The 12,653-nt window shown below is 39.1% G+C and overlaps 1 protein-coding gene across 1 annotated transcript in view; it reads left to right on the top strand.

Moving 5' to 3' along the window:
- Positions 1-11,356, top strand: part of LOC122558554 (uncharacterized) — a 28,704-nt gene extending 17,348 nt beyond the window's left edge. The window contains exons 2-5 of the mRNA XM_043707285.2: positions 2,777-2,828; positions 2,936-3,072; positions 7,211-7,352; positions 10,801-11,356. Coding sequence (XP_043563220.1) covers positions 2,777-2,828; positions 2,936-3,072; positions 7,211-7,323 — 302 coding nt within the window. The 3' untranslated portion in view covers positions 7,324-7,352; positions 10,801-11,356. The remainder of the gene's footprint in view (positions 1-2,776; positions 2,829-2,935; positions 3,073-7,210; positions 7,353-10,800) is intronic.
- Positions 11,357-12,653: the final 1,297 nt, after the last annotated feature.

Genomic DNA, 12,653 nt, shown 5'->3' with positions numbered 1-12,653 from the left:
ATAGTTTACAGAGAGATACTGATAGGCTACTAAGGCGGTGGGCAACACAATGGCAGATTGAGAATAATGTATGAAAATGTGAAGTTGTTCATTTTGGAAGGTGGAACAAAAGAACAGTATTATTTAAATGAGAGAAAACTGCAACACAAAGGGACTTCAGGGTTACAGAGAGGGGCAGCAGATAATCAGGAAGGCTAATGGAATGTTGACTGTGATTTCAATGGGGTTGGTATAAGAATAAGGATGTCATACTGCAACTGAATAAGATGCTAGTGAGACCACATCTGGAGAGCACTGTGAGCACTTTTGGTCTACTTATTTAAGTAAAGGTATTGTTTCATTGGAAGCAGTTCAGAAAAGGTTCATTACGATGATCCCCGGTATGGAAGGATTGTCTTATGAACAATGGGTAAACAGGTTGGACTCTACTCATAGGAGTTTAGAAGAGTGAGAGATATTTCAATGATCTCATTAAAACATCTTGGATTCTTAATGGGCTCGACAGGGTAAATACTGAGAGGATGTTTTCCCTTCATGGGAGAGTCTACGACCAGAGGACATAGTCTCAGAATAAACAGGCACTGATTTGAGACTGAGATAAGGAGGAATTTTGTGTCAGAGTTGTGAGCTTTTGGAACTCCTTGCCACAGAGAGTTGTGGAGGCAAGTCATTGTATATATTTAATGATGTGGAGATGCTGGTGTTAGACTGCAGTGGACAATAACCTGATGATGTGTGATTTTTAACTGTGTATATTTAAGACTGAGTAGATGGATTCTTGATCAGTCAGGAAGTCAAGAGTTACAGGAAAGTGGATGTGAGGAATGTCAGATCAGCCATGATCCTGTTGAATGGTGGAGCAGGTTCAAGGAGTTGATTGGCCTACTCCTGTTCCTATTTTGTGGTCTTATGGAGCTATAGTCACCACTTTCCAGCCCCTTTTAATTCTGAAGAGATCGTACCAGATTCAAAATATTAATCCTGTTTCTCACTCCACAGATGCCGTCAGACCTGCTAAATTTCTCCAGCATTATTTTCTGTTTTTAATTTCAGATAGCCAGCATTCGCAGTATTTTGCTTTTATTTGAGCATTTAATTCACTGATACTTCTCTTCCTGGATGCTCAACTTAACAGAGTTCTGCTCTTCCCTCCAAAGTGATTTTCATTTTAAATTTTTCAGCTTGTTCACCTTCATCACTTTCTATTTTCATCCTAGTGTGATAAAGTGTTTGCCAACACTCATTTTCACAGCAACATCTCCTCTTCACAGTGAACTGTCTTCAGTTCTGCCTTACTCAACTTGGATTCCAACTGAAGCTTCATGTTTCATGTTTTAAATCAACTCAGAAATACAGGTATCTCTGCAAAATGTAACACTTCACAGAGAATTGTTCCCTCCAAATCCTGAGATCCACTATCAGTACCATGTTCCCCTGCATGCACACTTCTGGCTTCCCTCTTCAGCAGCACTGCCCTGTCACTATCGCAATGTAATGTTTGAGGATATTATTGAAGACATTGCTACCATTGTTTCTGTACATTTACCCATTGTTCTTTTTCATCTTTGGTGAGTATGATTTAAAGTATAAAGCTGAAAAAAGTGTATCAGTATTTTAGTTTTAATGAACAGATGTATTAACTGAAATAAATTCAATAGTTTAAACAGGTACTTTTAAAAATAATATTTATATCCTTAATAGATGGACACAAAACTCAATAAAAAGATAATGGTGACCTTTATCTCAAGGATGGGGTAAATATAAAGGGGGGAACTTATGCCTAACTTGTAAAGAGCCTTAGTGAGACTCCATCAGGAATGCTGAGTTCAGTTCTGAGTCCTTCATATCATAAAGGGGATATTTTCGGACTTGGAGGGGATGCAGGTCAGTGCAGATCTACTACATAATACCAGAGCATGAGGGTTTAAATTATGAGGATATGCTGCACAAACCTATAATCCCTTGTGTGCAGATGATTAATCGGATATTAAAAGAATTGAGATTCATAGAGCTGTACAGCATGGAAACAAACCCTTCATTCCAACTCATCCATGCCAACCGGATATCCTAAATTAATCTAGCCCCATTTGGCAGCTTTTGGCCCATATCCTTCTAAACCCTTCCTATTCACAGACCCTTCCATGTGCCTTTTAAATGTTCTAATTGTACGAGCCTCCACGACTTTCTCTGGCAGTTCATTCCATACATGCACCACCCTCTTTGTGAAAAAGATGCCCCTTAGGTCCCTTGTATATTTTTCACATATCACTTTAAACCTATGCCCACTATTTTGGACTCCCCTACTCAGGGAAAAAAGACCCAAGCTATTCACTATTTACCCAATTTGATAGGATAGGATAAATACAATTACAACCAGAAGTGAAATCAGGAGTCACTTTTTTATACTAAGGATACAAGAAATCTGGCATTGTCTGCCCCAAAACATCATGGATACTGAAAGAATAAAAGCTTTCAAGTCTGAGATTGGTGTGTATTTACTCGGTAAAGGCATCAGGTAAATGATGTTGAGGTGTAAATTCATCAAGATCTAGTTAAGTCACAGAGCAGGTTAAAAAGCTGAAACACTCATTCCTTTTCCTACATTAATATAGTTTGAATAAATAAGAATTATTTGTGACAAACGTCATATTTGAACACAAGATTAAGTCATGCTGGCAGCAATTAGTTTTCAGGTTGTACAGTAAGAAAGATACTATTTGAAAAGTCCATAAGTGTTTGATCCTCTCCACTGACATTTCTTGTGTTCTTTTTATAGAGGTATACTTCACCGGCCATGCAATCAGACATTTACAACCAAGATCTCAGAGGTTAGGGCCAAAGTTTAATTCCCTTTTCCTCTTCTGTTTGTTTTTTCTGCATATTGCACCACAAGCAAGATGTTCTTAAAGCTGATCAGGTCCTCGTTTGATTTCAGTTCTCCTGATAAACGCCTAGATTCGAAATCCTCATTGAAAAGACCAAATCAATTACAGACCAAGTCCCAGCAGCAAAAAACAACCATCCCACCGCCAGCACCTTGCCCACAACCTTGGCCTCTTGTTAAGAAATCAGGTAATATCTTGTTAAATGGTGCATCAAAATTGTTGTCAATGTTTTCTTTGGTGTCTTATAAAACGCTTCCTTTATTAGATTGCAATTCTTATTTAAATTCAGGCAATCATCCTTAAAGCACATGCTTTTTAAATATTTGTTAGTTATGACAAAATGCAAATATATTCAAAACCATATGTGGTATAATTTTTGTAGTGGTGACCAAGTACTCTTAAAAGTGGCTGTATCAGTTTGCATTTTCTGCATTGAACTAAGCCAAACTGAAATGAATGACAGCATAACACAAGCTAACCAAAATGCACACAATGCATTGAATTTATATCCTTATTTATAAATTTGTAAATATGTAAAGGAAGGCATGCTATTTATACATATATTAGGCTGCACTCTGAAGGATTTGTAGACAATGTAGCAACGTATAATTTTTCTAAGAGTGATCTCAATGATTAACTTACATTATATTTTGAGAGAGTAATAAATATGAGGATGGATTTAATACAACCTGCTGGAGTGGACAGGAGTTGCTCGGAGAATCACACAGGAGTATTCATCTTGGATTCCGCAAATTGGAAAGAAGTTCCCAATTAAGTTGGGGTAGGAAGGGCATGATATTGGAACCCAGCCAGTGGTGGGAAGATAATTTGATTCATTAAGGAGTCACTTAAATCTAAATACCTCTGAGCCTGCTGAAAATTTAATGGTGACTCATGTATTGTCCTGAACTCACATAAGCTTTCTAGCCTCCCAAACACCACTCAGCAAACTTCTGTCAGGTTTGCCTGTGGCTTCATGGTGGGGTATCATCACTTGAGCCCAATTCAGGAACCTGTTATTGTGAAGGAGTGGTGCAGTGGGGGGAGAGTTCGGGCAGCTGCTGAAAGCTATCACCATGTCCTTTCCTCTCACATTCTCTCACATTCTCTCATCTCATGAAGGACCACCCCCTCCCCAACACATTCGTGCCTTGAGATCCAGCATCAATCGTGGAACTGGGCCACTGTGTATTACAGAGAGTAGCCATCTTTCCTGGTTGTGGTTCTCTCAAAGAGTGTTGTTGGCCTCAAGAGGCTGGAATCTCTTGGGGGAGGAATTTCCAGCATGTGGGAAGCCTGACTCTGGCCACACTTTGGACCTTCCCATTGGAAAATGACAGGTTTGCTAAGTGGTGTGTGGGACCCATGTTGTTGCAACAAAATGTATCCCATGGCCTCATTGTAAAGTGCATTGTGTTCAGTAATGAATTATCTGCCACAGGGCAGATTGCTTGTGGCCACATTTTATACATATTATGGTGCAAAGGGTGAAGCTGTGGCCACATTTTCTAGAACATTTCAGAAGTGCTCACTTGGTAGATCCAGATTTACGCCATAACGCATGGTCTTCAGAGTGTTTATTTTTATGTTGAAATGGCAGCTGGTTTGATTCAGAAGGGAATTTTTAAAAAAAATTCAGAAACAGGTCTTCAAAAAAACAGATAAATCAATCATAATTATTATATCATAAATAAAAAAAAGTTTATAACTGTCACAAACCTTTATGGTTTGTGGTTTTAGAGATCGTGACATAAACCCTGAAAGCTGAATGCTCACAGGCTCAGAATGGTACTCCTCCCCCTTACTTCTGGAAGCAAATCATCCTCCCTTCCTATTGATGAGGGAAGTCATTCTATTTGATAAGAGTATAACAAGTGTTTATGGGACTGTGTAGATGAAGCGGTATAGAACTAGAAACATCTGTGATATTATCTGTACTCTTAAGGTGTTAGGACCTGTGATTTTAACTGTTATTTAAAAGAGTGGATAAGGGGGAATTGAGGCTGATCTGTACCTTCATGTTTTATAGGTGCCTCAACAGATGCCCTCAACCCTCTGTGAGGTGGCTATGTGAAGGACAAGGCCCGGATTAGGGTGATATCAGCCCTCCTTTCTTCTCACCCCATAGATGGTGGGTCTCCAATATTGTGAACCAAATCCCTTCCTCTTCACCTTAATTTATCAATATCCTCAGATCCTGTGATTAGGGTCATCATCCAAACATGTATCCATACCAATATGAACATTATAAGTATCTGTTTTCAGACCTTTTTAATGGACATTTTAAGTTTTTTTACATGTACTTGTTTTTTTTAACTCGAAATAAAGATTTAAAAGTGTAAATGAATACTATATAAGATTGATCAGCACTCCATCCACCAACTTAAGTATTCACTGCCTCTCCATCACTGATACACAATAGCAATATTGTGAACTTAATACAAGATGTGCTGCAGTAACTCATTAATGCAACTTCAATAGCACCATTCAAATCTGTTACTTGTACCATTCAGAAAGACAAGCACAGCAGATGAATGGGAACAGCATCACTTGCAAATTTCTCTCCAATCCACACATATTCCTGGCTTGGAACTATATGACTACTTCTTTACTCTTGCCTGGAACATACTAACAACACTGGATGTACCTGCACGAGGTGAATTGAACTGGTTCACTGCCACATCTTCAAAAACAATTAGAGGGACAATAAATGTTAACCTTATCAGCGACTCCCATATCCCAAGAAAGAAAAAGAATCACAATGTGTAATTCTCTCTTGTCATCTCACCTCTCTTCCTATGAAAAGGTTTTGCAACCAGCATAAATCTCACCTGACAACCTTATGATTTTTTCTGATCCTGCAGACTTTACAATCCCAAATTGCTCATGGCCACTGTACTTTAATTTACTCCAACCTACTCCTGAAGTTGACTTTATTAATATGGCATATTTAAATTCAAAAATGTTAACTATAAATATTTATAGACATTAAACAAATAGATAACATACAAAACAGCGGGAAGTTGTGGTGTTCATGTGAGTTAGATGTATGCAGACATGCTTTTAAAATCGTCATAAAGAGTGAAAGTAGAGATTGGGAGAAATTTCAAAACAGAAAGATTTCTTAAAGCATGGAGGGTTTTGGCTTAGTATTTCAGATAGAGACCAACGAAAAATCAACCTGTAAGCTTGTAAAGAAGCCAGAGGTTCTGGAGGAAGGATCATCAAATTTCATTTGTAATTTAGCTAGGTTAAACAGTCAAAACATTTTGCTGATGGCAAAATAATTAATTTGTATTTCTGATTGAATCATCCCAAAGCCTTGTACATTGCCATGTATGCTTCAGTTTAATTTAAAAACTAATTATTGGAGAAATGTAGCAGGAGTAGCGGCATCTGTGGAGAGAAGCAGAATTAACGTTTCAAGTCCAATTACCCTTCTTGAGATCGCCTGGACCCAAAATGTTAACTCCGCTTTCTCTCCACAAATGCTGTCAGACCTGCTGCGTTTCTCCAGCAATTTCTGTTTTTGTTTCAGATTTCCAACATTTGCAGTTCTTTGTTTTATTGTATTGCTTAAATTTAATTTTTGTTTTTGCGAACAGAAACAGGGCATTCACTTTGAGTTTATGAGGGAAAAGTAGCTAAAAAGGTTTTCATTAGCTTGTAACTAGTGGTAGAAACTGCAATGGGCTTTGTGAGGCCTTGCAGCAGACAGCAATCAATTTGAATAATTAACTTAGAAACAGCTGTGCACACTAGGACAAATACATATCCTAAGCCAGGAAATTGAACCAGTTAACGGCTACCAAAGATACTCTGACATAATTAAACAACTCAACATGTTTTCCCTGGTTGAAATATGGAAAACGTCATGTTGGGGCATAATGAGTGAATGCTTAAACTCCACCTCCTATTGCCACCTGTTCTTGCCACATCCACACAAATGTAAATGCGCGATGAAGGAGAAAAGACACCATTCTGCAAATAAGATATAAAATGAGGATATGACTCAGCCCGATCCCCTACTTTATTAACCTCATAAATAATATATAAATGATTGAGAGTTTAATGAACTCAACCTGACAACATATGATTATTGGTCATTAATACAAATGCAGAATGCACTTAGATTCTAATTATTTGTGTGCTATAATGTTCATAATTGCACAATTCTTTTATTATTTTCAAATTTATTTTCATTTTAATGATCACCCATGACATTGTTGTTAATTATAATTAGTTGTTTTATTGAATAATTATTACAATTTGGCACTTACAGCAGTGATGATTTTTCAATAAACCAATTACCTTCTATCCATCAGGTCCCAAGCAGGAAGACATTAAAGTGTATCGTGGACGTTGGCGATGTCTTCAATACCTCTGGGACCAGATTTGCTGCCAGCCCCAGAAGAAAACAACTATTTTGTATGAATGAACAATTCCAATGGAGTATCGTATTGCTAAGTAAAGACTGTAAATGAAATTATTCTCATTGTGCTTTTCTTTGTTTTGTCACTCATTCAATGTTTAAACAGACATCTCGCAGTCACTCAGGATGACCTGGTAGCTAAAGTACTAGGACCCTTGGAATCTGCCTTGGATCCCTCATTGCATGTTAACCTAACAAGTCCCGATTCCCACATTTCTTTGTCATGCACATTCTGATATATTGACGAGAAAGGAGCTCAGAAGTGCCCACAGAGGTTACCTTCAATTGAACTTTCCCCCCACGATAGAGAACAAAAATGTGGATATAAGGGCATAAAGCGACGAATTCTAGCAATTCTGTGCTGTTTGACTGGGTGAAGCTTTACAATGAGTGATGCTACAGTTGGAGTCACAAAAGTGTATGTATGTGGAATGAGGAAATAGAAGATATTGACAGAAAGAAAATTGAGTATGTAAGTTTGGTGCAGATTTGCAAAGGTTTGAAATACAGGTTGTTCTACTATAATGCACGTTTCATTAGTGTGAATCCACTATAACACAATTGACGAATTGGGGACACTGTTTCTCAAGTGCGAATTTTTAAAGCATGTATTGGTTATAACATGAAAACGGCCCCATTAATTTAAATTGTGCTGCTATTACTCTGTTTTCTTATAATACAGGGTTGCATGAGATTGGAACTGCCGCATTATAGTTGACTGTAGTGTTAAGCAGTGGTCATTGTGGGTTTGTGCTTAGTGTAAGTAGAGGATTTACACTTTGGTATGGGACATAATCTCAAAACTTACTGAAAATTTATACAAAACTAATTTGACAAACAGCAACACAGTTGTGAAAATGTTGACTAATTGAGTGGGCAAACAGAAGGCAATTTCAATCTAGTTAAGTATTTTGTGGAAACAAAAGGAATGGGAATATGGATGGGGTGCCAGTTAAATATGTTGCTTTATCCTGGATGGTACTGAGCTTCTTGAGTGTAGTATAGATAAGTAGAGAAGTCTAGGGGTTCAAATAGATAATTACTTGAAAATTAGCACAGACAAATAGAAACATAAGAAAGTCAAATAGAATACTGGATTTTATAAGTAGAAATGTAAGGTCCAACAGTAAAGAAGACGTGATAGATAGATAGAAAGCATACATCAGACTGCAACTGTAGATTCTCCCCCACTCACTCCCAATTATCTACTGAAATATTATGGGCTACAGAGAGGTTGAACTGTGCATTCACAAGGTTGATGTCACAGGATGGTAACCACAATTATGGAAAAAGATATGAGATCATGGAACTATATTTATTCAAGAGAAGACCTGAGATCCTACCACTATGTTTATTCAAGAAGACAAAGCTTAAATAAGATGTAATATAGATTTTTAGAACCAAATTCAAATTGTTTTAAAGGAGTGAAAAGGGAAGCTAGTTTTAAGGGGTAACCACTTTAATATTACAGGTGAGAATTAGGACAGCAATGGCCATATCCAACAAGAGAGAAGCTAACTATTGCTCACTGATATTCAATGGCTTTACCATCACTGAATCCTCACTAACACCATTCTCAGAGTTAATGGTTTACCAGAAGCTGAATTGGACTAGCCATATAAGTACTATGGCTACAAAAGCAATTCAGAGGCTATAAATCCTGCAGCAAGTAACTCACTTCCTGACTCTTCTAGGTACATGTCAGGAGGTGTGACAGCATACTCCCTATTTGCCTGGATGAGTGCAGCTGCAACTACACTCAAGAAGCTCAGTACCTTCCAGGATAAAGCAACCCATTTAACTGGCACCCCATCCATAAACATTCATTCCCTCTGCCACCACTGATGCTCAATAGCAGCGGTGTACACTATCTACAAGATGTAGTGCAGAAATTCACCAAGGCTCCTTAGACAGCACCTTCCAAGTGCACAACCACTACCACCGAGAAAGGCAAGAGCAGCCAAGACATGAGAGTTCTCCCACCTGCAAGTTCCCCTCCAATTATCCTGACTTGCAAATATACCATCATTTCCTTCAGTGTTGCAGCAGTTCAAGAAGGCAGCTCACCACCACCTTCTCAAAGACAATTGGGAATGGCAATAAATGCTGGCCCAGCCAGCAACACCCACCTCCCATGAATGAATGAAAGAAAAACTTACCTCAAGCTCCTAAGATAAGGCTTCCCAAAGGCAGGGTGGTGAGCTGAAATTCTGGCATTGCAAATCCAAGATACAAATGGCTGCCAGGTAGATAAGACTGACTTAACAACTACCATGCAGCTACTTAAACTCTTTTTTTTTAAACTAAGGGCATGACTTAAATAACTCAATATTCTGATTCCTGCAGCAGTACATCTTATACTATTTTTAATAACAAAAGGTTATTAGAGCTTTAGTGCCCTTACCTTTATTGCTCAGACCTTTCAGTATGAGAGTTTGGACGTCATGTTGAGGTTGTATAGGACGTTGTTGAGACCTCTTCTGGAATACTGTGTGCAGTTCTGTTTGGATGGCTATAGGAAGAATATTATTAAATTGGAGAGGGTTCAGAAAAGACTTATCAGGATATTGCTGTCAATGAAGGGTTTGTGTTCTATAAATAGGCTGGGACATTTTTCACTAGTGTAGAGGAGGTTGAGGAATGACCTTATAGAGATTTATAAAATCATAAGGGGCATTGATAAGGTGAATAGTAAGGGTTTTTTCCCTGGGGTGGGAGAGTTCAAAACTAGGGCATATATTTTTTAAGGCAAGAGGAAATGGTTTTAAAAAGGACATGAGGGATAATTTTTTTACACAGAGGCTGACTCGTGTGTGGAATTAACTGCCAGAGGAATTGGTGGATACAGGTACAGCTATAACATTCAAAAGACTTTGGATAAGTACATGAATAGGAAATGTTGAGACAGATATAGGCCAAATGCAGACAAGTGGATCTAGTTATTTTGGGAACATGGTCGGCATGAACTAATTGGATCAAAGGGTCTTGTTTCCATGCTGTATAACAATGACTCTACAACCCATTTTATTGCACAACCTACCCTCTTGCAGTTCTCTAACCTGCTCTTCACAATCCACCCCAAGTCCCTTACACTTCTTACTGAGGGATCACAAGAAATTTTCAGTCTTGAAACGGTGGCACAGTGGTTAGCACTGTTGCCTCACAGCGCCAGGGACCCGGGTTTGATTCCCACCTTGGGTGACTGTCTGTGTGGATTTTGCACATTCTGCCAGTGTCTGTGTGGGTTTCCTCCCACAATCCAAAGATGTGCAGTTTAGATGAATTGGCCTTGCTAAATTGCCCATAGTGTTAGGTGCATCAGTCAGGGGTAAATGTAGGGTAGGGAAATGGGTCTGGATGGGTTACTCTTCGGAGTATTGGCGTGGACTTGTTGGGCCAAATGGTCTATTTCCACACTGTAAGTTATCTATTCTAAAATGTTTGGGACACCCAACCCTAACTCCTGTGTTTCTCTCTTTTAAGGAGAAGGTGATAACTATGTGAAACTTCAAGATCCAAATCCATAGGAGCCAAAGAGTGGGCTAAAGCAGTCAATCCAGAATTGCTGCTGAAGCTAGGACCTGCAGAGTTCATATGGAAATATTGACTCCAACAATGCCGTAAACAACTGCTACTCTGGTATTATTACTGAATATGAATGAGGTTTTTAAGCTCCTAGCTGTATATCTGGAGACAAGACAATAAAGGATGATTCAAAAAGGTCCAGTGTGGGCTTTGTGAAAGGTGGATAACTTGGACAGTTTGAGATATTCATTGTATGAGACAGTGATCCCTATGTTAATACTTCGATCCGACATACATTGTGCTGACTAACCAGACCATGAGCTACTCTGTCCCAGCAGGCATCATGCCCAAGTGATGTAAGCATGGTTTTTGTTGAGGTTTATCCTGACTCTATGCCCTGGGACACACACTGAGACAAACATGAACTGCGTGTGGAGGACCATCAACTCGGTGCATGACGCTCTTTGGTCTGTCCGAAACCTGTTGGTCTTTCAGAACAAGGAGTTCACCTTGACCGAGCATTGCAGGCTGTCACATTCCAAGATCTAGAGCAATGTGCTGAGGGCTGCAGTAAAGTTTGGAGCATTAGGGAAAAACCAGTGTCTAAGGTCTTCCTGCTGAAGTTAAAGGGGGGGGGGGATATGTTGTTATCAGACCCCCCCCCCACTCTGCTTCAAATGCATGTGATTATAGTCTTCTATGTATAAGAGATGTATTTGGTTTGTCTGGATAGCCAAACTCCAAAGGTGGTTTGTTTCCTTGATATGGTACTGTACAAAACCGAACTGCATTTATGACTGTGTGTATACAAAGTTTTTATTATGAATAAAGTATATTTTTAAAATAAAAAGGTAGGCATGTAGTTTCATGTTTTCAACTATTGCCTTGTGGTCATCTGAGAAAATAAGAAAAGGTTTTTGTTAAAGACATTTTCATGAAGATGTTACATAATAAATTAATTTGCATGATAGTAGGAATTCAAAGTATATGTCAGCACTGAAGAACTGAGATGTCCAAACTGGGTGGGGCAGCAGCAGCACCGAAGAGCTGAGGAAGACGAATGAATATTTTTTCAGGGCTGTCCACAAATGGGGAGTGGACAGGTGTCCCTGATCAATAGGCGCCATGTCTGAAGGGCAGGCAGAACCACCACAGCAGAGGCAATAGCAGCTGCTGTGGGAGCTGTGGTAACTTACCTCTTAAGGGTTTTCATTCCCCTATTCTGGATACACAAGGTGGTGGGGCCATATCTTTCTGCTTCCCAGTGTGTTCTCCAAGTTTACCCCACCTGTTCCACTTCCTCTCTCCCTTTCCCCAGTGAAGCTCTCAAATTCACACAAAACAAAATCAGAAGAGCTCTGGAAAATTTTCACTGTTGAAGGTGGATCAATCCCTTTAAAATACTGACATGGGAGGGGAGAGGAGAGGAAGGTGTTTAGTGGTAATGGTATCTCACAGGGGAGAATGGAAATGGCAAAGACAACCAATTAATATGGAGACTGGTGGGTGAAAGGTGGGAAAAATGGAAATGCGATGATGGTTCTGCAAGGGAGGAGAAGAGATGAGAGCAGAGGTGCTTGAAATAAAATGTGTAACATTTGAGGGTTCTGTCAACAATGGTGAGTTTAAGTGGTGAATTAGTTGGCTGAAAATGGGGGGGATGCCAGACGCACTAGAATGGAAGGTTACACCACCGACTCCGGATAGAGGTGACACAGATAGAAGAACAGAAAATAGGATAGAGTCCTTAGAATTGGTGGGATATGAAAAAAAAGAGTAGTCAAGGTGTCAGGAGTCAATATCCTGCATTT

The sequence above is a fragment of the Chiloscyllium plagiosum genome, unplaced genomic scaffold, assembly GCF_037043375.1.
Source record: "Chiloscyllium plagiosum isolate Xiang-an unplaced genomic scaffold, Cpla_swu_hap1 HiC_scaffold_17, whole genome shotgun sequence".
In the NCBI taxonomy this organism is placed as follows: Eukaryota; Metazoa; Chordata; class Chondrichthyes; order Orectolobiformes; family Hemiscylliidae; genus Chiloscyllium; species Chiloscyllium plagiosum.
Note: the sequence above shows the minus strand (reverse complement) of the source record. Positions and strands in the feature narration are given on the sequence as shown.